This window comes from Taudactylus pleione, unplaced genomic scaffold, assembly GCF_031769625.1.
Source record: "Taudactylus pleione unplaced genomic scaffold, aTauple2 ptg001052l, whole genome shotgun sequence".
In the NCBI taxonomy this organism is placed as follows: domain Eukaryota; kingdom Metazoa; phylum Chordata; class Amphibia; order Anura; family Myobatrachidae; genus Taudactylus; species Taudactylus pleione.
In genome coordinates, this window is record NW_028285453.1 from 579,932 (window position 1) to 605,614 (window position 25,683).

The following is a 25,683-nucleotide window of genomic DNA, read 5'->3' on the forward strand; positions in this document are numbered from 1 at the left end:
CCCCCGGGAGGGATAGGCTAGGGGGAGGGAGGGTTAGGCACCCCCGGGGGGAGGTTAGGGTTAGGCAACCCCCCGGGGGACTCAGGCCTAGGCAGCGGGGAAGGGGGGGGGGTTAGGGTTAGACACTTAGAGGGGGGATTAGGGTTAGGCACTTGGGGGGGGGAGGTTAGGGTTAGGCACCCCCTAAGCAGGGTTAGGGGGTTATTTTAGGTTAGTTTATACTTACCTTAACGACGATCGGGATTTCCAGCGCCTTTGGGAACTCTGCTTTTGTCGGCCAGGCGCTGCCGGGAATCGAACTGCCGGCCTCCCCTGTCATCCTTAGGTTCAGTTATGCATTGGTGGAGACAGTTGTGATTCTGTTTGACCATGTATTTTCGGATTGGAAGCCACCAATACTGGTTTTTGCCTACTGGTCTACACTAAAACTTAAAGAAATGTTATTATCCATAACCAAAGTAACACATGGTCTGCGCCATAATAAAAGCATAAAATAAGTGGTAAAAACACATTTGGGCAGTATGTGAGCTACCGACTAAAACGTCTGAAGAATAATGTAAAAAAATAATGAACATAGATAAATGAAAAGGGGCAGACTAGATGGGCCAAGTGGTTCTTATCTGCAGTCAAATTCTATGTTTCTATGTTTCAAATTCTATAGAGAAAATGAGGCCTTGAAGGTATTAGGAATTAGGACCATTTCCAGAGGCAAAAATAATTTCCAGGGATAGACCTGTTACTGAACTAAATAGACCACAGAATATACAGTAACAGGATAAATAGACAACACACTTTTGTTTTTAAAACATTCCTAGAGAACATGAAAGATAAACCTCAAAGCAAAAAGTCTGTTCGCTGAGTCGTAAATAGAGTGAAGCATTATTATTTTCTGTAACAGCATTCTCTGCAAACTTTCTGTTGATCCAGCAATGCAGCTGACTACCCCCAATTAATGATGTCCTCTCAGCCACTCCAGACTACAACAGGAAGCAGTAATCAAACAGGATGCAAGAGAGACTCTTCCAGCGGTGTGATACAATGACATTTACTTATGTTAGGGCCAGAGTGCAAGACTACTTAAACCAAGTGTATCAGATAGTTATCATTCATCTATAAAGAACAAGAGCTATAGTGTACTACAATCTCTTGTATATGATCACTTCTGGTAAGTTGTATAATAGGTTTACCCACACTAAACACATTTCTGTCATTCTGATACAGAAAGTGTAATGTATGTGGTGCAGTGCAGAAGGGATATTACTGCTTGGCTTTGGGGGATAGTTACACACAGGCATCCAGCCACATTGTACACACCACCAGGACTGTTTTTAGATTTTGTTCCTGCCCTATGGGCTCAGTTTACAACACTGTCAGGACAAAATTGGTGCTGGAAATGTAACGCCATGTTCACAAAGACAGTTCGACTCATTTTGCTGAAATTGAGTCCCATGCACCTGACATAATTACTGAATGCCCAGGCGTCCCTAGTCTTTACCCTACCATAGTTCTGATTAAATCAAAGTGTGCGGGACTAGTGGACAAAGGTCCATCCAGATAGTACAGAAAGTGACATGCTTAGATGCTCAGAGGCGAAACATCTATGGAAAGTATTTTAAAATGTTGACTATCATTAACAATAGAAAAATAAAGAAAATATGCTGTACATTACTGCATTACATGTTTTACATTATTATGCTCTGTTGTTACAGTCTGTTCCTACCTACCAACTGTCCAGATTACACTGGAAGACTCACAATTTGATGGCTCTCTGTCACAATAAAGTCTGTATTGTCCTGATCGGGGATGTATCTCCTGCGCACCAGATCAGTGGTGAATGGGTATAGGCGTGTGCGGAAATAAAAAGGTGATTAATGGTAACCAGAAGGAGATAGGAGAGAGCCTGGGGTTTTCCTAAATAGCATGTGGGAAAAAAATATTATTTCAAAATGTGTAGCTGATTGACTTGATTATCTGGGTTGACCCCTGTCCTGATATCGGTAATGTGTGGTGAGGGATAGTCCTAGTGTTCTGAAGGTGATTTTGTAAGCTCTATAGGCTGTATTTTGTCAATATTATTAAAGAGACTTAGCTCTATTGGTAATCGTCTTTCTTTGTTATGCAGTCATATATAAAGAGAAGTCAAGTTGTTTATAAGCATAATAAGCAGTGATGACGCTGGTTCCTGGTGAGACTATAGGCTGCATTCCCAATACCTCTTTTTAAGCTCATAAAATAGCTGCCTTCTCTGTGTATAGGTGATAGTTGCACTTTAAGTGTAAATATTTATATAACCTGTTTTTACATTAAATAAGTCAAATATATATTAATACTTGGTGACTATTTGATCTGCATACTGCATATTATGAGATGCAAACACTGTAGAATACATTTTAAACACAAACTAACCTGTGCATGATTTATACTAGCCACTAGATGGCAGTGTGTAACCATTAACAGGTATGTCATGTCCCTATTCCATATTTCTAGTTCATATAGGGAACAACGTAGCTAAAATAAATGAAAACATTTTATGCCTTTGAACAACTTATTCAAATTAATATAAAATAACTCTTTCATGAAAAAAAGGAAATACGTACAAACACAACAAATCATTTAGTTGTTGGTTTTTTCCATTAATGTAGGTTACATAAAATAGCATAAATAAAACTGATCGGTTCAAACGTGGCCTTGCAAAATGTCACCTTAGGTCTTTATTTCACGTATAAAATAATCAACTACTTGAAAGTAAACATTAAATTTGTTGTTAGATTAGTTGTTCTTTAACCTAAATAAAATCCCTGTATTAAATGTTTGGCATTACACAGATGAAAAAAAATAAACACCAACAACCTATAAAAGTTAGCTGACTGGAGTGTCTTTTAATTTTAGTCCTGTAAAATGACAGCTGTCATAAAACTTACACTGTCAATCTATCTGCACCTGGTTACCCAGATATCCTGCTGTGTGCGCTAAGTTATATAGCAGAGCACAACTGCTGTACATGGGAAAGAAGGCTGGGTAAAGGGCTACTTTACTTCACACACTAGGCCATTGTGTGCAAACAACATTTCCACCTAAAAATAATTATCGACGCTCCTGTCCAACTATAGTTCATTTAATCCCAAGCCTATGCATAGCAATACTTTCATTTAGCATAGTTATGCTTTGTGCACATTTAAGCAATAGGGAAATTAGGTAGTCCTATTATTATTATTTGGGGAAAAGGCCTTTTTATATTTATCTTAATGTTTTACATTTGCTGAAACAAATTAAATTAAATGTTGCTTGATCTGACGCAGTTTTCTATAGTTGCAAAGTGCAAAACTTTGTTGCAGCTCAGTATATTAGCACATATCTCTATCTATATCTATCTATCTATCTATCTATCTATCTATCTATCTATCTATCTATCTATCTATCTATCTATCATACGCACACATCATGCAGTTGTTATACTTATTTTTAGCCTAATGATATTATCCTTTATAGAAATAAACGCTAACAAGTTCTTTGGCGGGTTCTCCACCTCTTCGGCTTGGGTAGGGTCTGTCCCATTGCTCTAGCAGTGGGACCCATTAAAGGGGTCGGCGTGTGCCCAACTGCACATGCATGTAGTAGACAGAACAAACCTTAGAGGATTTTTATATATATTATAGTATGTGTTTAATTCATGGGACCTGACTGGACAAATCGCATGTTTGCAGATTGCTGCGCCGTCTAAACTGTTGAATACCCTGGGTGCATCCGTTTTCTGGTTCCTTGAATTAAAAAGTTGGCTTCTCAATTTTTTTGTTTTGGCTCGTAAGGAATGGAGGTAACGCCATTGTTTAGTGAACGCTGATATTTAGGTGATAGGTTTACCACACGTGTCAGCTGAATCTTAGGGACGTTTGCTAACCTTTTTCTAGTTGCAGTTGTGTTTAGCTCATTCTTACTTCCTTATTTTTCTATACCACTTACAGTGACATTTTGCTGCTGTGTAGCTACATACATGCCCTTTGTGTGTGAAAGATTATGTTCTGATATAATAATAGACACCACAGCTACCCATCATTATTCAATTGCTGTGATGGTTGCGATTCATATTGGTCTATAGCATTTAATAGTTTGAGTACATTTTATTTACCATACCAGATAAGAACAGATAATAATAACTGCTACTTTATCCAAAGTAAGGGAGGTTGCACTCAGCATATGGCTAATATTAATATTATAAGCAGATATTATCAGGGACAAAAATTTCCAGGGTCACTTTAAAAAAAGAAATAAAAAAAAAAGGGGACTTGTCCATGAAACTGGAACTTGGCAATTATGTACGGCACTTGTGATTATATGATCCTTATGGCATGTGTTCCGTATGAGTTCTCCTTCTGCACAGACTTTCGTGGAAATAATTTAGCACATCACAACATAAGTTGGAATAAATGCAAAGGGAAAATTGGATCAGCCGGGATTTGGCAGTTACCGATTCCAGGAACCGTGAGTCTGGTTCCACCATTGCTTTGACCAGCACTGTCAATTCTCCACACACACGTTATTCATTTAATAGCTGCTGCTCCAGGCATATGTAACCATCCCCACTTTTGAAACTGCTATGTGTATGTCATCTGCAGCAATGAGTTATAGTGTAAAATATACAGTAATAACATGCTGTGTAATAATGACTGAGTAAAGGATTCGGTATATTACTTCCTGCAGACTGATCCCTATATACTAATCACTCATTACTGATTTTCTCCCTACTGACATATAAAACATTGCAGAAATGCTCACAATCAGGCTTACATATGTCCAAGGCTCGTGGATAGAGTTCACACAAATCCAAAGGCCCAGAAGCATAGTGACAGGTATGAGGTAGGGTGAACAAAAAGTATTTTTCCTACTTATTAGTTTACTTTGAATGGTCCAAAACCTTATGTAATTGTGAAGAACTGTACATTTCAATAATGTGCACAGACTGACCAATGGACTCTAGGCTGTCATTGTTGTAAATTGGGAATTATTAAGTTTTCATTAGATTCTGTTATTATGATGCCTCTAAATATAGCCAAAGAGACTATGGTCTCTATTTATTATTAAAGCTTGCAAACAGCTTACATTCATTGTGGATGATACTCGCAGCGATAGTTACTGGTATTTATGGATACTGACCTGTCTGGCGAGGTCCAACAATGTCCCCCTTCTCTGCCCGCAAAGGGTAAATGTGAAATTCGTTGTAGCAGTCTGAATATATACCGTATGCATGGCTCTTCATCCTGACAGGGTTTCAGCAGAGCCACAAAGACTTAATTGCACATCGGTAACGCCATCTATATTAGCTGCCATCTCCATATGGTACATGGGAACGGTGGTAATTGAAGGTAAGTGGGCTAAGGCCAGAGAAATTACTGATTTCACTGGTGTTAACCCTTTGATAAATGGCCCAAAGCACGTAAGTCTCATTGTCTTTTCACTGCTTCATAAATACAACCCTAGATAAATAGTGCCCAAGATATGCCAGTCCCTGAGTAGCTCTAGGTAGGTAGTTTTGTGTCACACAGCCTAGGGCCTACACACATATATCTGGCTGTTTTGTAGCACAAATAAATATGGTGTGTCATGAAAAACATTTAAAAGCAATAATTTTTTGTTGTATCTTGGTATAATCACTGTCAGGGTAGTCGCACACGGACTACAGACATGAATTTGTAAAAGGCTAAACTAACTGTAAACAAGAAGCTGCATTGGAGACACGTGAATCTCCGAAGGTTTTTATGTTGCCTTCCTGACCAGTATTGTTTCCTCTGCCCACATTTCTTTCTTAGCACACGTCATCTCCAGGAAGTGTACGATTATTCAGTAACATCGGGAGCCATCGGAGCTGCTCGCAGCCCTTAAGGTAGACCTTACCCCGCCGCAAGCACTGCGTTCACTGCAGGCTGAAATACAACCAGGTGACGTGTACAATGACTTTTCCATGCTAATTATGCACGCCCAAAGAACACCATTTTGACACTCAGACACGCCTGCGTTCGCATATCCACTTCCCCTGTTTTCCAGGACCTTCCCCTGTTACCACCCACAAACAGCACTTTCTGTCACTCAAAGTAGCGCTCAGTCTGTGTACTACTTGTGCACGATTCCCGATCGCAGTGACTGGCACGCGCACTGTGACGCATGCGCAGACGGGCGACTGTCGGCCATAGCGTGCGATCGCAGCTTAGCGTCCGGGTCTGAATCAGGCCCTAGGTTAGCTGTGATAAGAGTGTGGATATTGTAACTAGTAGTATTGCAATAGGAAATTATGATCCATCGCTATTTTAAAATGTATTTTTGAGGAACAGCAATAACCATTAAAATAAATCATCAAGGTGTCCTGTAATGGATGCACAAACTGCAGATCAAGAGACCAGCAAGGCCATTTTTCTCGGCTCATAGGACATTTGTTGCACTTGTTACTCGTTACTAGAGGGTCTGTCAATGTGTATACGCTCCCACCAATGCATGACTCTGTCCTGCAGATCAGCCTCTTCTGCAGCACACACACAGGGGAACCAAACGCGACACTCTCCTGAGTGCATCACCTTGTAACCTACAGAGCTGCAGGAACTATGTTGCTTCTGTAGCCGGTGGCAATGTAATGCCTAACTCATTACCTGAATTTGCAGTGCTGGGGGGGCGGCTGAATAAGGAGGGAGCTGAAGATGCAGGAGATGACGCACATAACATGCAGGGAGCTGAAGATGCAGGAGATGACGCACATAACATGCATTCCACTCTGTAGAAGTGAGTGCGCCACGGGTGGCGGGACAGAGTAGATTACGTACATTATGGAGTCCACTGCGTAGAGAGCAGCACCCTACGGTGCTGTGTGTGCAGCATTGCCCAAAATGGGCAAGGAATGGATTTGGGGGCGTATGCTACTGAAGTGCTATGCACACTCTCCGCCATTATTGCGTGCCCCTAATCTGATATTGCCATCTCCCCACTTCACAGCAGCAGGTTTCTGTCAACACAGGGATTTCCCATTTCGAGAACTGGCGTAACTGCAAATAGATGCCTCATTTCCTTTAGTAAATTCTGTTTAGTTTACATTTTTAAGCAAGTTAAAAACATTTTTGTGTGGCCCCTTCAAGAGAGTATAAAATCTAGTTTCCCCCTAAGACCAAAAAGTATATTGTAGAGATTTATGAGTATACTCAGTGGACCAAAAGTTTTGTTTTTTTGTTTAATCAAATGACATATATAATATTTTACTACTGTTTTTACAGATGTGTGCACATACACTTATCCCCAAATCGCGCCAAATAGCCCCGTTTGGCGCGACACAGACTTTGTGACTAACCACAGATTTGTACAGAATGTGCTTCTTATCCGCATCACTAATGTGACAAAAGTACAATGAATGGGGTATGTGCGACTCGGCCGCTATCCTGGGTAAAAGGGCAAATGACTGAGGGCCGATACGAGGGAGCCGCACCATGCATTGTGCTTAATCTGCGAATTTATACCACCTCCTTTGCAACAAAAATACTAAACTTAAATGCCCAGGACACTATAAGCGACTTTGTATGCAGCTACGATGCCACAGAGACTCTAACTTCAGAAATAAGTGTGAAAGTCTTGGATTCGCTACCTGTGTGGAGCATCTAAGTCGCGCCATGCGTCTTATGCCGTATGATGCAAAAGGCCAAATGTAGGAGGACACATCTGTAGGCAGCTTATTTTTTTTTGTTTTCTATAAAAATCGAGATTATAATACAGTAGCTTGAGCTATATAATATTTTATTTTAAAAATACTGTATTCAAGGAAATTCATTAATTTTGTTTTTTGTATATATATATATATATATAATGTATACTGTGTGTGTATGTATATATATATATATATATATATATATATATATACTCTTACCTCTACATGTGTAAATCTGCTGTACAGTATAAGTACAAAAGTAGCACAATTTAATAGACACAGTAAAATGTATTTTCTTTTCTTTGGTATAATGTATATGTTTCTAGCCTTAAGCTGTATTTATTAAAATACACCAATGATTTACTCTGCTTGTTATTTCTACCTTAATTCTCCAGGTCTACTGTTGGCTGGTTTGATTAATGAAGGTTTTTGCCAAATTGAATTGCCTATTAATAAATGCCATGGGCCATGGAGATAATTATAGCTTTTAAATCAGTCCACATTAACATAAGCTACAAAAACATTACACCATGTAAAAAGGCCTAATGATCTCCTAGTTAGCGATATATGCATTTCATTCACTATGCTCCATGTTGGCTTCCAGGGTTGACCTTTTTATTAAATTTGTTTTATGTATGTTTCTTTGCGCATGCCCGAAACAGACAGGCGCTTTTCTTTATCTCCCAAGAATTAGCGTTCAAGGGGGATTAAAGTTTGACTTCTGGCGTTCAGCTGGTAAACGAGAGAAAAAATAAACCTTTCTCTTTGTGCTTAATTTTTTTTGTCATCTTTTCTTTGATACGTTATTTAAATATACATATTCTTCAGTCACAACAATGATTTATAATTTGCCTTGTAGTGTGAGTTATGCTTCTCGTTACATTTTTGATACAAATTGACCACATTTAAATAAATGCAAGCAACGTGTTTGGAAAGGCTGCCATATCTACTAAGATTTAGTAGTTGCTTGGTGCAATATTTATACTCATGTTAAATTTGGGTTTCTGTTTTACACTGAAATTGTGTAATATATAGTGGCATCTTTTCAGATAAATTGAGTTTTAAATGGCGTTTGAGTTTAAATATCCATTTATACGCCTAAGCTCAAACCCGTGTAAAAACAAATGCATTTTTTTTTTAAATTTTAAACTTTAATGTGAAATGTTTTGTCCTCGTCCCCCAAATTGATGGATTGGTAGAGGATTATAACACGTGAATAAGGTTGGCAGGAGGGGTTTGCAAGGCAATAAATGGGTTATTGCACAATGACAAAAAGCAGGGGGCAGTATTTAAGATCAAACATACAAACAAAATCTAGGACTAAGCTTACTATGCAGCGCTTTTCAAAGTGCCGCATAGTAAATGAAGTTCTTATTGACACCTATATAGGCACCATAAAATGCCCTGTGGCATGATTATTATTATACAGTGCATTTATTTCTACAGAGTTAGGTTATACACACACAGAGGCCAACGGAAGTTAAAATAATTATTGCGCCAAATTAGATGGTGCATTTTTATGTTTTACATACTTTTAAATTCTGTTGTCCTACGTATGTTATTTTTAATAATTCAGTATTAACAAGGAAATGGTTAAAATACTTGCACAGACTGATGTAGTTTCTACCTTATATAATTCATGCAGTGCAGCTACAAATTTAGCATCTTGCAAAAGTGTTCAGACTCTTTGCCAATTTTCTTATGTTACTGAATAGCAAATCCTACACTAAAATGTTCTCTGCAATTTTTTTTATTGTTATTTCAAAGCACATTGTTTTATGATACAGAAAACTATAAAGAAAACTATATGTTGTTGTTGGCCTTGTGCTTGGGATCATTTCATTAAAATGACTGATCTGCACCAGGATTTCAGTTCTTTTTTTTTTCTCTGTTTTCTCTCTTTTTTTTATTAGATAAACCATCTTTATTTTCTATATTCAGTCTGTTTGTACCTGATGTAATATTTTGTGCACACATGCGTTATGCATTTTTTATTGCATGTACAAAGTGCATAGAGTATGTATTTAATCCTATTTTAATCTGCTTAAAAAAAACAACAGATATTACATACATGAGATGAGGTTTATGATTTTCGTGTCACCATTCATGTAGGTCATTATGTCCATACTGGCCACAGAGCTTGCTTTGAGCTACAACTGGAGCTGTTGGTAGTTATAAAGTGTCTGACTAGCTTAAGGTAAAAATTATTATCTCTGCATGTGGTAACTGGTATTCTGCACCAACTGTGCAGCTAAATGCCAGCTCTGCCCACACAGACTGATGACCGCCTCCATCCATATTTAATTTACAGTTTATCAGCAGATCTGACCAATACTGTTCACTGGAATGGGGATTGTTTTTTATGTTTGACACCCCTGGTCTGGAGTAAAGCTGGGTACACACTGGGCCAGCGCCACCCTGGGTGTGTGTCCCTGATATGTCTGTGAACGACGTCGTTCACAGACATATCGCATCTGCTCTGCAGCACAGCAGGGGTCCGATATATTTGCAGATATATCGTCTCATCTGGCTTTGTGTACAGGCGGTTAGCTGACCGCCCTTACACAGGCTGCAGGGACTGCTGGTGACTGACAGCTCAACTGGGTGGGCAGATTCAACTGCCCGCCCAGTTGTGATGTTGGGGAACACACATTGAGTGGCCAATCGGTAAGTCTGTATAGCTTACCTGATTGGCCGCTGTGTCAGTGGATATACCCATTAGTGCTTCCGTCTGCACAGTGTGTACCCAGCTTAAGACCTGACTTCATTTTCAGAGCTAGGGATCTGTTCATGTAGAACATGAAGTGGCTCAGGAATAAAACATCACTATGTATCGCATCACATTGATGCGATATATAGTGAAGTTTAGTAGCCATAAATGTGCACTTGCCTCTCCGACGTCTTGATGCGCTGTCTGGGCCCTCCACGATCCCTGGACGCAGTGAGAATACAGACATATCGGGTGCCCGATATGTCTGTATTCTCACTGCAACATGCCCCGGTGTTCGAGAGCAGCAGGTCAGACCTTCAGCAAAGGACTCCAGGAAAAGGGGGCGGAGCCAGTGTCGGACAGACAGCAGGGAAGTATGCAACTTCCCTTCTCTGTTCGGCTTGCGGTACAGATTACTCCATAATCAGATGGCGAATCTGTATGCAGGAGTGGAACAGAAAGCTGAGCTTTCTGTTCTTCTATGACTCGCACTAAATATACAAAAGTATACAGGCATGGAGCAGGGGTGCCGCCTGAGAAGTAATACACTTCTCCACAGTAACTTGCTCCATGATATGCACAAAGCATAGAAGAGACCTGATTTCAGCTAAACAGGGCTCTTCTCTGCTGCATCAACAGACCCGCTGTGACTCTCACATACTGTACCTCATGTTGTCAATGGGTCTGATTCAGAGTTGTATGCAATTCCGATGTTTACGCAGTTGAGCAATAATTTTCATTCTGCGCATGCATCTGAGTCACACGGCGCATGCGCCAAAGTACATTGCTGTAGTCGCCCACAGAGACTGTTTACTCGCAGTGTGATAGACATTCAGGGAGCATTTGTGGGAGGTAACGGGGAGTGGCGGCAAATAACACAGGCGTGTCATGACTTTTCAGGGCTTGCCGCAGCCTGCGTCTGCGATCTCATACGCAGTGAAAGTGGCTCTGGCGTCTCAGTACACGTGCCCATTCTGTGCGACCATAGGCCTACTCTAGTGATGTGCATTGAGGTAAATGGCTGAGGAGGCACTGACTAGTACCAGAGCCAGAGTTACATATCTACAGTATATATATGAACCTGAGGGTTCATGTGGGCATTATACAAAGGTGCAGCTGTATAGAGTGCTGGAAATTTGGTGAGTTTTGATCAGGGATGTGCGGAAAAGGTAGGCAGGGGAGGCAGTGCCTCACCTGCCATACACTTCTTACTCCAGAGTTTTCACTATAAAAATGATTAAAATAATACAAAGAAGATATTTATAATATTTTATTTAAAATTTTCTTATCATTTTTATAGTCAAAATTCTGGAGTATAGCTAAGTATGACGGGAAAGTCTCTGCCTCACCTCACAGCACATCACTGGCCTACTCAGAAGTCCGATTATGGAATGGTCTGCGACCGATGCTGCGTCTTTGTACGCAGATGCTTGGATATGCAAAGCCGCAGGTGATTGTCTCAATACATTCCTTGGTTTTCGACATGTGCATATTTTCGCACAGCAACTGCGTACTGGATCTTAGCTGCGATTACATTAGCGTACATCTCTGAATCAGGTCCAATGTGTTTTAATACAGGTATTGGGCTAGTGTGATTCTCAGTTTGGGAATGTATTTAACTCTAATTGAGCCCCTGTCAGTGCAGCCCTTCAGGGTGGAGTCAGTGTTAGGTTAGATTGACATGTTACCCCTGTCCTTGCTCAGTTTAGAATGATCATTGAAAAGAAATGTTTCTCTTATAAAAACCACCTGGCTGCTTTTCTCCTTTCATTGGACAGTCTTATCTTCCAAAATGTAGTGGGCTGCCTTTGTTAAGATGCGTATACACTACACGAGAGTGGAACGACTGTACATTTACAACATTGTAATCGTCATCATCCTGTGCAGTGGATAATGTGCCCACACTGAGCGATATGTCGTTCAGTGCAGACACCCTCCCTCATCCCCAAACATACACAACCTGACATATCGGCAGGTTGGCCTGCATGTTCAAGCTATGACAAATGGCGTCAGCGACCAGCGGGAATGTGCATCGCTGGTCGTTGCCGGCATTTTACGATGTCGTAATCGTTCAATCGTTAATTTTTCTCGTCTAGTGGATACGCGCCTTTAGAATACAGTCACCGGATGGTTTGCCTGAATCTTGCACTTCTGATTTCCTGGGTCAGTATCAGAAATTGAATTGTAGACTGTGAAAAATTATGTCCTTTTTTAATTGCACTTCTTGTATTTCATACATTACGTTATTCTGTAGATTGTTAGCTCTTTGTGATAGCACTTATGCTTTAGTTTGTTTGTTTCCCCGAAGGAATACACCACACGTTACCAATAATGTGCACTATATCTACTGCAGGTTAATAAAGATACAATAAAATGTATTAATATAAAGGTATTTTCTAAATTCTACTTGCAGTTTAGCACAAATACCGTCTGCTATGGGCATGAACACCCAATGACTGCACTGTGGGTACTAGTGATTCTAGCTATTCCCCCGGTCTCAGCCTCTGATTAATGTGCACTTGCACAGCCACCTTCTTGTCTGTACTTGTGTATATAGAAGAAATAATATACATGAATCTTCCTCACACACTTATTTTTCATTTTAATTGCATATTTGAGGCTGCAGTGACAGCTGTAAAGGTTATAGTTAAGACCAATTGTTCATACATCTATAGCAGCTCGTCTCATTACTGTGCAGTAATAATTGATATGGAGAAGAGGTGGGTAACAGCCGAGACGCACATAATTTCACATGATGAAGATATTTTTCTATAGTAAAAGTGGCAGAAGATGAGAAAACGGTGCATGATTTACGGAGCAGCCTTTTAATAATGGTCGGCGCTCGTACAGATTTGGAATAATTTATAGAAAAAGTATCAGGGAGTTTGTGTTTTAACTGGCTGGAAAGTGCAAAGTCAGGCTGTTCTCATGTGTGCCAGTTGTAAGTCAGGAAATCATTAGAGATAACTACATTTATCATTATTACTTCTGCTCAGCTTGGGCACGTACAGGACTTTCACATTTTTCTTTTGGCAATTTACAGATATGATGATTCTATGCACCTGCCTAATCGATAGAGCGGAGGGTTCTGGGTAATTCTGCATTGGTGACCATGAAGTTTGCGCACTGCAGCCAAAAAAAGCAAAGCACTGGCTGTCTAATGTCTGTCATTCCCCACATAACACCATAAATATGGATTTGTACATAGAAGAAAGTTGTCTGTGTACCAAAATCTGAAAATGTCTGTAGTAGTTTCTTTTTATGTAGGACCTCTTTACCTGTCCTGATAGAATGATTACACTGGGTCTATTCATCATAGGGATAAGAGAGACTTAAATCTGGCAGATTTGCTTGCTAGAGGTGGGGCTTTCCGCTTCGCTCTATGTGTCACTCTAGGTATTACTGATTCCCCCTAGATTGTAAGCTCCTAGGAGCAGGGTCCTCCTCCCCACTGTCTCACAGCCCTCATCTCTAGCACTTCTATGACAGCCTTCACCTTCCCAGCTGTATTGTGTATGGAGAATTGTGTTGCTAATTGTTACTTGTGTTCTGTTTATAAGTTGGTCACTGTATTGTAATGTAATGCTCTGTGTACCCTTTACTGTATGTACAGCGCTGCGGACCACTTGTGGTGCCCTATAAATAAAATGTAATAATAATAATAATTACTGATGATGACCTTCACCGGGTGTCGCTGGCAATAGCTTCCCCAATATCCTATTTAAGAAGTATCAGGGCGATACCTGTATGCCTAAATAAGCTTTTTTCTATTTAAGTGGATAATAAAATGATTTTTTCTAATTTATAATTCCAATGCATGTACAGAAGGGTCCTGCACTGGCTGATGAGGCGGGAATTCTCTCGATTACCACTGCCAGTCAGTAATGCAGAGGAGCTAGCGTCACCCCAACAGACTATTTATCATAATCTATCGCAATAGAAGATTTTATATTGCTGAGATAAGTGGTGATACAAATCCCTTCTGTCGCTGCATAATGATAGACCCCTATATCTGTCTTTTATCTCTCTCCTTGCCATTGGTATCAGAGGGGAAGAATGCCCCATGATTGGATCGGAGCCTCAGCAGCTTTTTGATTTTGGTGCTTTCCCAACAGTCCTACCAGCTGGGTGGAGGGGCAATGTTGGGAGGTCTACCTGTCATCTACTACTCTACATAGCAGAGCAATGGCGAATGGATACCATCCGCATTGCGTACGGCATTCATACACTATGGAGAGGGACTGGGCACAGCCCACCAGCTTGGAAAGCGCCCAGTGTGACAAAACCCATGTGGAGAACACTCATTTATTTGTGCGCACATACAATGTCCCACTACCAGCCTCCCCACGAAAGGGGGGGGGGGCACTGCAATATAGTACTGACTATGCGCCTGATTCAGACTTGGGAATAGAGTGAGATATCTCTCTCAACTGATCATCTTGGTGAAACCATGCTGCACTGCAGGTGGGGCAGATTTCAAATGTGCAGAGAGATTTAGATTTGGGAGGAGTGTTTCCAAACTGACATCTAAATTGTAGAGTAATAATAAAGCTGTGCAGTATTTGTGGGCTACATGTAAAAGCAGCCAGTATTTACCCCACATGTAAAAAAATTTATGTATTTACCTCCCTTGCATTGCAATATGGTTTGCTCAGGTTCACAGTTGAGAGAGATATCTCACTCTATTCCTATTCCCAACTCTGAATCAGGCCCTATGTACGACCAATATATAGATCTGAGAGCCGTGCCATTAAATTGACTTACATTCAAATGTAAACGAGTGCCAAAGGAGTTAGTAAGATCTATTTTTCAGGGCTTGCTCATGTGTTTTACAAGGGGTTCCATATAAGTGGCCAAGAGAAACCTTATATGAAAATGTATGTAGCTATAAGGATCGGGATCAGAATACAGGCCCGGGATCCCGACAGCAGTCAGAATCCCGGCTCCAGAATCCCAACTGCTGACATCCCGACGGTAACTATTAGGGTTAGGGGGAGGATTAGTTTTAGGGTTAGGCACTAAGGGGAGGGTTTAGCTGTGGGGGGGGTTAGGATAAGGCTGCGGGGGGAGGGTTAGTGGTTAGGGTTAGGACACCTAATTGTGTCTGGTTTCTGACTGTTAAGATGCCGCTGCCTGTATCCCGACGGCAAAATGCCGGATAGGGATTATTGATAGGCCTCAAAATACCGACGCCTATTATAATCCCGACGCCGGAACGACGCGGGGCCGAATGAGGTAAGTACGGTCCACGCATCCTCATAGCCGCAGGGGGGGGAGGGTTAGGTTTAGGGCACCCCGGGGGGTTTAGGGTTAGCCACCCCACCGGGAGGGTTAGGGTTAGGCTTGTGGAAGGGGGGGTTAGGCTTAGGCACCCCCGGGGGAAGGTTAGAGTTAGGCAACCCCCCGGGAGGGTTAGGTGTGGGGAGGGGGTTTAGGCGCCCCAGGGGGGTGGTTAGGGTTAGGCACTAACGGGGGAAGTTAGGGTTAGGCAGCCCTAAAGAAGGGTTAGGGGAGGGAGAGGGGAGGGTTAGGTAGTTTACTCACCTCCATCGGGATATCCGCTGTTCGGCCTGCCAGCGTCGGGATTTCGACCGCCGGGCCTTAGTCCGGCGGTCATTCATACCGGAATGGGTATGATATACCGCCGGCCGCAGTGGCAGCCCGACAGTAGCAGAGTGCGACGCAGCGGAAGCCCGACAGCGCTGGAAATCCCGATCGTGGATAGGTAAGTATCCACTAACCTAACCCCCCTAACCCTAACCCTCCTTAGGGGTGCCTGACCCTAACTTCCCCCCCAAGTGCCTAACCCTAATCCCCCCTCTAAGTGCCTAACCCTAACCACCCCCTTCCCCGCTGCCTAAACCTAAGTCCCCCGGGGGGGTGCCTAACCCTGAGTCCCCCCCGGGGGTGCCTAACCCTAACCCTCCCTCCCCATAGCCTAACCCTCCCGGGTGGGTGCCTAACCCTAAGTCCCCCCCGGGAGCCCTAAACCTAACCCTCCCCCCCGCGGCTCTCCGCTCGCGGCGCCCGGCATCACTACGATCGTGATGCCGGTCTCCCGGCATCGGGGAAATGCGGGCGTCTACATCTAGACGCCCGGCATTTCACCCTTGCCGGGATAAGACACCTGGGAAGCCGGCTGCCGGTATATAGGCAGTCGGCTTCCCGATTGCTTCCCTTCATACCGATCCCATCTATCCAGTAGTGGTTTACTTACCCGTTAAATAAAAACCGCTGTGCAGGTTCTTCTTCACTTATGGGTCAAAATTTGTTCTATGGCCATTCCTGGGGAATGCTTTGTTCCAAGTTTGATGAAGCCAAGCATTTGTTGTACTATATTATATATTTTTTTTGTAATACATTGCCACTACATTCAGTGTTAGTCTATTTATATTCCCACCACTGGAGCCAAGTAACATGACAGTAGCAATATGGCAGCTTCCAGAATGTGAAGTGATTTTATGAGGCACTGGAAGGAGTGAGCTGCCTTCTCTCAGTTCCCAGCACACACAGTCCAGATTACCAAGTGAGAAAAACACTTATTTATTATTGCTGTAACATTGCCTACATTATACCATCACATATTTAAAGTTACAGTATAATATTTTTCCCATGATAGTTTTCACACTTTACACGAAAAGGCACTTTTTACAATAATTGCCCTGAGCAATCACAGTACCCTGCATTGCCAGCCGTGGAGAGCCCCCAACTCTACTAATTCACATAAACAAACTTTTTAAACAAGAATTGATTTTAGTTTAAGATGCCGCAGAAACTCCATTTGATTTTCTTCCACTAAACATAAATATTTTATGGGTTTTCTGCCATAAACTTTGCCAATACCCAACAACAACAAACTCATTAATTGTAGTGAGACAATGCACTGCTATATTTTAAAGCCACCTTTTTTCGACCGAGTTATTGCTAGACTGTGGTGTAAGAGGGGTTAAATCATTTTAGGCCCCTGGCAGGGAACAGATACAGTTTGACATTCAATTTCAGCCAGTAATATATATCCTATGGAGCATGGTTGGCAACATAATAAAACAGGCTGAACTTAGGGGGAATATGTATGATTCTGATGACATGTTTTTTCTAGGTAGCTGAATTTAGAGGCACTAGACTCGCAGCACAGTGATGCGAGGTATACTTTGATAAAATGCTGAATGAACATTATTTGTAACTGTCAGAAAGCACAAATCATAAAGTAACAGAATTTGTGTGTGCCGCAGTGCCTTTTATACGCCAGCTTATTTCCATGTGCTGATATATATCTCATTCCATCCCCCTGTGCATAGACAAAAGGGAAATATATGGCGGAATGAACAGTCATATTTAATCAGAATCTTAATGGAGAATTAATAGCATATTTCTATCATATGTCACATGTGGTAATAGTAAATTAAAGTAAGAGCTGGAATAAACAAAAGGAGCTGACAGAAACTTTGCTGAAAGAAACAGATGTGGTAGAAGTGGACATATTTTTTTTTTGTTTTAAATGGTGTTCACCCAAGGTTTTTATTAGTACAGTAGAACCCTCATTCCCCATAACTAGCAGGTGCTCTAGGCCCACATAGTCCTTGGGAAATTCACCAATCTCGCCATTGTTAACAGTCACTTCTCTGGAGTTTAATAATAAGCCATAGAAGCCATGAAATCAATTCTATCAACAGGTTGCACTAAGCAGCGTATGCATTAAATCTACACCAGGTAGTTAGCCCTGGGGAAATGAGTGTTGCTGGCACCAACTGCAGTTCCTCTAAAATGTGAGGTTCTCGACATGGGACCCTAAAGGTTCTGTTTGTTGAGGAGCTCATTTGTAAAATAAAAATATTGGATGAAAATCAGAGGATACTGCATGTTATTAATTTTAACTACAGGTCGAGTCTCCCATATCCAAATATTCCAAAATACGGAATATTCCGAAATACGGAATATTTTTAGCATGACTGAGATAGTGAAACCTTTGATTTTTGATGGTTCAATGTACACAAACTTTGTTTAAGGCACAACATTATTAAAAATAAAGTATAAAATGACCTATAGGCTGTGTGTATAAGGTGTATATGACATATTAAAGAATTTCATGTATCTACACAAACTTTGTTTGAGCCACAAAATTATTGAAAATATTGTATAAAATGACCTTCAGGCTGTGTGTATAAGGAGTATATAATACATAAATGCATTCTGTGTTTAGATTTGGGCCCTGTTCCTAAAACATTTCAATATGGTATGCAATTATTCCAAAATACGGAATATTCCGATATCCAAAATACCCCTGGTCCCAAGCATTTTGGATATGGGAGACTCAACCTGTAATATGTTTTACTTTGAGGTCCGCTTTGTGTGGTATACATCTGTTTTATTAAAGCGCAGGTTTTTAGAAGTAGGGATGTTGCCCATAGCAACCAATCAGATTCTAGCTATTATCTTCTAGAATGTGCTTGATAAATGTGTATGTAGAATCGAATTGGTTGCTATGGGCAACAACTCTACTTCTAAAAACTCGCACTTCAGTAACTATACCCTTTATAGTCAGTTAGCTTTAATGATTATTTAAACCAATAATTTATAGAAATGTAAAAAAGAAAAATTTTCCCTTCCCAATTACATACTAGACAAAAGTCTGGTAATGTGGGTCAAAAGGCTCAAGTAGTAAAAGAGCATGTCAGTTATGCATGATGTGATATCTCCAGCCATGTGTCAGGAGACTCATCTGTAAGTTCATCTGTACTATATATACAGTATAGTACTACAGATGTGACATCATACACTGTGGCTTTAGTTGCGTCAAACAGTCCCTCTCAGCGCCAGGTCCCGGGCGAAGCGGCTGTGCTTAGCGTCTTTCTTGCTCAAAATGTGCTTCTTATTCTCATAAATAAAACAACTGGAAGCGATAAAACTACTCTGCTAGATTACACTGATCAATTGGCTGTGCGACATTTGTCATCTGTATGCGAATTAGTGTGAATCTGAATACGAGGTCCTACGATACTGCGTCCGCGTCTTTTTCTCACGCCAAGTTCCGCTGTGCTTCATCTGCGACTTTTTACATGTGTAAATCTAATTCCTGTGCGGTTAAAGTCGCAGCCTAGAGTCTCTAGTACACTAAGTGTCGTTTTGCTGCATCTGCCATGTGAATAAGGGTCAATATTTAAAGTAAAAGACAGTATGCTACTCCTCTCAGCTGCTCAGTCACAACGGGCATATATGGCGTATTGACGCTGGGTATATGAGGACACATCTGTATATACATATACTGTACCATCCACTCGATTTAAAGTTGCAAATAGATAGTTTTTGGACAGATTGTATTGAATACATAATTCACATTTTTTTAAAGAATATTTAGCACATCATTTTAATGTTCTATTTTACTTGTTCATTGGATAAGTAGAAGTGCTGATTTAAAGCTGTTTTATACACTCTTTTTATGTACTGTTTTGAGAACTGTAGAGAGATACCTATTATACTATTTTATTCTCTGTAGCCTGGTATAAGTCCTCATGCCTGTATTTGCATTGCAGACACAGATCCACGCGTCTTGGAGAAGCAAGAACTTCAGCAGCCAACATATGTAGCGTTGAGTTACATCAACAGGTACATTTTATTTTACACAATTCTGTATATTTAAATGTAAATAAGTTTTAGCACCACAAGCAACATTATATTTATTGTCACCGTGTCATTAAATCACCCCTCTCTGCAATGAGCTGTGCAGGAGAAATGTTTTGGCACTGGTATGCAGTCTCGAACAAGGTGGTGACTGATTCTGGAACTGTCCTGTGGAAACTGAGGCAGGCCGAGCCACATTGTGGAGCGGTGTAGCCAGATTTACGATCTCACCAATACAACTTTGTTGCTTTACTAGAAAGATTGGTAGTATTATGGTTTTTAGCAACCGCTCAAACTAATGACTTCATGTTACCTAGCTATTGTCACTGTTGCTTTGTCATCAATGTCCAGAATCAATTATAATATATTGTTGAATTTTATTTTCAAATAATAATATAATGGGTACACTCCTTAATCTAGTTGTATGAGTTTTAAGAGGTTTTATTTCTGGATGCCTTCCTCCCAAACCTGGCTATATGCATCTTAGGGGTTAGTGCACACACCTTACTAGCTGGGTGAAGAGAATACCCATGTGTTTCTGTTCCAAAATAGTTTGTTATATACTCGTATAATACAAGCTATGGTTGACATTTCCCAGGAGTATCCTGGCAGGAACCACTTAACATCTGCCTGTCCACATGTATGGAAGAGAAGAAGCAGCAAAGCTGTCTGTACGTGGCCTGCACAGGGCATGTGCACATGTGGCACTTAAGCCACCCATTGCATTCGCCTACTGCATTTATCTAGCCAGCACAGAGTTGTTCACCTCTGCTCTGTAATAGATGGGTGGTCTGTTGCTGGGTGGACAGTAACGTTACCAGCTCAAGATAGTGTGTCAGATCTTGCTAGTGTGCATAAGAAGAGCTCACCGAGACCAACCATCTTATATATAAAATTCCTTGGTCTGTTTGTTATTTTGGTTATGCATTCAAATATACCTGCACCGAATGGGATCAAACCAACGTGAGGGGGTCCAGTTGGATCCCGGACAGGTTTTAGGGGGCTTAGGGTTCCAGTCGGACCTCCCGTTAGTGTACGCTAGGCAGAACTTTGACCCGGGGAGCATGCTCTGAGCCTTCCACTGGATGGATTTGGACAAAAATTTCAACGAGTGGTAACATTGGATCCCAGAAGACATACTAGGGGGTTGAGGTCCCGGTCAGATCTCCCGTTGGTGTACTTTGGGCAGAACTTTCACCCAGGAGTCTGTTTTGAGCCTTCAACTGGATGGATTTAGATGAAAGCTTCACAGAGGGGTGGCAATTGGCCTGGGATGCCTAATGAAGTGGTTGGGGTCCTGGTCAGACATCACTGTCGAGTACACCTGGAAGAAGTTTGACCCTGGGAGCCTGTTCTGGGCCTTCCAATGAATGTATTTGGACGAGATCACATAATAAAACGCAATAATTTGAAGATTTAAATCCGGGCAACGCCAGGTAGTTCAGCTAGTATTAAATTAAGAAAAAATGGCCATAGGAGATGTATTTAAGGACAGCAGCATGTTATACACCACTGTACTACAGACAATTCTGCAAGGGGTGGACACAGTCTAATACTCTGATCTTACAGGAGATGACTGCCCAGCTTGTAGTAGAAATTGATAAATGCCTATATCACTTACACCAAATGGAAAACTTCCCTAATTAGTGAATGTGGCTAGCATTAAGAGGAAGCTGACTTTGTACAGCACATATTCAGCGCTGTAGCAGTCCTTCCCTCCTCTGGGTAGATTTACTAAAGCTTTTAAAAGGAAAAATGGAGGCATCGTCCATAGCAACCAATCAGATGATAGCTATCATCAACTAGAAAATTATAGCTAGAATCTGGTTGCTATGGGAACACCTCCTTTTTTCCTTTTTCTAATCTTTAATCTACTCCCTTGACATTTTCTTTTGTCGTTAGCATTATACTGAAACTCTTCTAGTCACCCAATAATTGAGAAATGATAATAGCAGCCCTCTAACAATATATCTGTCCTTTTGACCAGAATGGTATGTTTCACTTACATGGGAACCATTGATACCTATGCTGCCTAGAAGCGTTCCAATTTGCTCTTCGTGTGTGTCCACTGTCCACCACAAACAGGTAAAAGAGAAGAATGTAACTCACAGACAGTTTAAACGCGGACGCGAGCAATCACTTAGATATTTTGCTTGTGACAGATTCGTACAAGTGAACAGACATAAGTTCGGGTTTTAGACATGTCGCAATTGATAGAACGTTTTCTAAGTGTGGCTAAGGAAACCATTTTTCAAGAGATCAGTGAAATAGAGGACATCTTGGATCCTGAATAGGAACTGGTTTGAATTTCTTTGACATGAGGCAGAGACGGATGGATCAAAGCCACACGTCTCTCATCAGATAGTAATTCCTGCTTCTTCCCATTTTTATGCTGGGGACTATGCTGATCATGTGTTTTTATTCATGCACTAAGATCACTACATTGTGCTATCTGAGCTCTCTCGGCCAAAAGCAAAAGACAAACTTTAGATGATAAATCCAAACAAGATGTGCACCAATGGCTCCCAGGTCAGGGAAAAGAGAAACATTTTGTGTTGCAGGATGATTTACGTATTTGACTTTGTTTTCAATCCTTTTATCAGATATTAAGTTCACTAAAATGTAACTTTCTTCAACTGGATAAAAACACTTTTGTTCTTTTACATCTCCATAGTAAAGATCAAAAAGGACATATCGGGAACAAAGAGTATATGTTACAAAGTGCTTCACTATGACTGGTATATACAACTCACAGAGACCACACAGCATTAAGAATTCACAATGCTGTTGATTGAAGCTTTTAAATGTTGATATTTTAAATATTTCTGTTTCTCAACATTTAAATTACAGTAATATATGTATTATAAAATATTATAAGACCAAAAATAAGGGCACTCGCCAGACTTGTATTGTAGAATCAATATGCCAGTTGACGTTTTGACTGAATGTGGACCTTTGTCAAGACAATCTTAACCTGTTCAACATCATAAAATATTCTAACATATATATTGTCACTGGAAAAGGTGCCAAAACGCTTTGCATTGGTGGGACCACTTGGTTTAAATATGTCCACATTGACCCACCAGGTCTTTACTGTATGTGTGACAATTAATTTATAATTGAGCTGCTTTGACATTCAGACACTAACAGACTCCCTGAGGATAAATTCTTTCCCCACAATAGTTTCAGTTCCGATAACATGTGTGACTTTGGCATATGCTTGTGGATGTCACTAGAAGCTCTTTTATATAACATAGCGTGTATTTTATGTCTTGAGTTTCCAGTACTATTTCACCTTCAGTTCATTCAAACTTTGCAGTTAATTCACTCAAGCTGGCCACAGACAGAGCGATCATAATAGATAACTGCCCTCTTATTTAATGTATGCGACCATATCGACCCAGCAGACCCTTCAAAAAATGGATTTTGACTTGTTGGGGGGGGGGGATTTTCGGTGTGGGGTGACCACAGTTTTCAAGTTATCTTGTTGTTTACTCTGACCACTGAATACTAGAATACTACATTTTAGGATGCAGTTAGGGTGTTTCCATACCCTTTAAAAACAAGCTGAAATATGAAAAGGTCAAATAGATCTAATTGTAACATTATGCAAGTGATGATAATAATAATAATAATAATAATAATAATAATAATTATAATAATAGTAATAATAAATCTTTACAAATAATATTGTTATAAACAAAATGCTCTGATGCCATCACTTAATCAGTGACTTTCAATTAATAAGCATTATAAGGAGTAACATAAAACCTACAATAGACAATTCTTTTGTGTAAATTCGCAATGTGAAAATTAAGATTTTTATCCAAATGTACTATTTTGGCTCTTGCTAGGAGATGGACTCCGATAAGAGCCCATCCTGGCTAAACGCTGGAAGCAGTGTCATAGCGTAAAGCTATTTATTATTTATTACCAGTTATTTATATAGCACACACATATTCCGCAGCGCTTTTTACAGAGAATATTTGTCCATTCACATCAGTCCCTGCCCCAGTGGAGCTTACAATCTATATTCCCTATCACATACATACACACTAGGGTTAATTTGTGTTGGGAGCCAATTAACCTACCAGTATATTTTTGGAGTGTGGGAGGAAACCGTAGCACCCGGAGGAAACTCACGCAAGCACAGGGAGAATATACAAACTACCCACAGGTAGGGCCATGGTGGGAATCGAACCCATGACCTCAGTGCTGTGAGGCAGTAACGCTAACCATTACAACGTCTGTGCTGCCCACTATCACACTACTTCCTGGTTTGGGTCCTTGGCGCACAATGTACATGCGCTGGCTGGCGTATGTGTCACTGGGGGCTAGCACTGGATGGCGTATGTGTCACTGGGGGCTGGCACTGGATGGCGTATGAGTCACTGGGGGCTGGCACCGGCTGGCGTATGCTTCACTGGGGGCCGAAAAATAGCAGCCAATAGGCTACTATAGGATAACGCCATCCGAAGCTTGGTAATTTGGAGACATTTGCTGCGATCCCTCCATAGTACATCTGGGGAATCTTCAATATTTGCATGTACCTCACGAAAACGGCTATTTTCAGGGAATATACCGCAAATATTTAATGAGAAATTTTCCCTAACTGCACAACATGAACTGAAGTGCTTATGAATAGATACACAAGGTACTGGAAGTAATGTATGCTTATTAAGCCATCATATTGACCTTAGTTTGCTTTGTTGGAGCCCCTGCTTGAAATTACTTCTGAAAGTTTAATTAGTTAATACCCGAGGGCTATGGCTAAAATCTGTTTCAGCTCAAGAAAAGTCTCATTTAAACTTGATAGTAAAATAAAATGTTTCCATTTTAATATATAATATTTGAAGCCAACACAATAGCCAGACGTATATTAAAAGAAAATAAAGTTCCAGGGCTAGATAAATATTCAAGCACTTTAGTTGTCTAACATAAAGAAAACTACAAGATTAGTCAATGACTTCAGTTAATGAATATTTGTAAAGATTGCAATTTGCTGTAGTTTGGTTTATGTGACCGTCATAATAAATTCTGCAGGTGACGGGGGAATTCCTCCCTTATAGAGGCGTATGCTAGACATCTTTTAAGGATTTCCAGGACCGCAAAACAACTGATTTACATACACCACATATATAAATAGAGCTAATTATAACTGTTCAAAATTATAGGTATTTGCATTTTGTCAACAATAGGATATGTAGTTATGTCATTCTAAAATGTATCTCAGCAATACATATTATAGGTGGTCATCCCAGTTTAGGAGCATTGGGATATATGGGGTAACCCTAAGCAGTAAACCAGTGAAGTACTGTAGATGGGTAAAAAATGTAGGTCAATTTGTAAGGCACAGAACATTTTATTTGTTGAGGTGCACCTATTGGCCTACACAGCTGAATATTCTATTGTAGCATCAAGGTCCCTCCACGCTTGTGGCCCGTGACAAGAACATCCCTCTAAACCAGTGGTTCCCAAACATCCTTGAATCACAGCATGTTAGAGTATCAGCATTTGTTTTTATGGCACCCCCAGGTAAAGAGTTTCTTAATGAGATATTCAGCAAAAATGATTACATTTAAGTTAATTGTACTTACCTTTCACCCTTTGGTACAGTTATGTGGTGGTGGTAGACAGGGTTGGGCTTCTCTTTGTCCACAGAACTGGTTTTGCCTATCAC

General features: G+C 40.7%; 1 protein-coding gene across 1 annotated transcript in view; it reads left to right on the plus strand.

The window, feature by feature from the left end:
• Window positions 1-25,683, plus strand: part of JAZF1 (JAZF zinc finger 1) — a 314,323-nt gene that overhangs the window by 159,066 nt on the left and 129,574 nt on the right. The window contains exon 2 of the mRNA XM_088461453.1: window positions 19,916-19,988. Coding sequence (XP_088317579.1) covers window positions 19,916-19,988 — 73 coding nt within the window. The remainder of the gene's footprint in view (window positions 1-19,915; window positions 19,989-25,683) is intronic.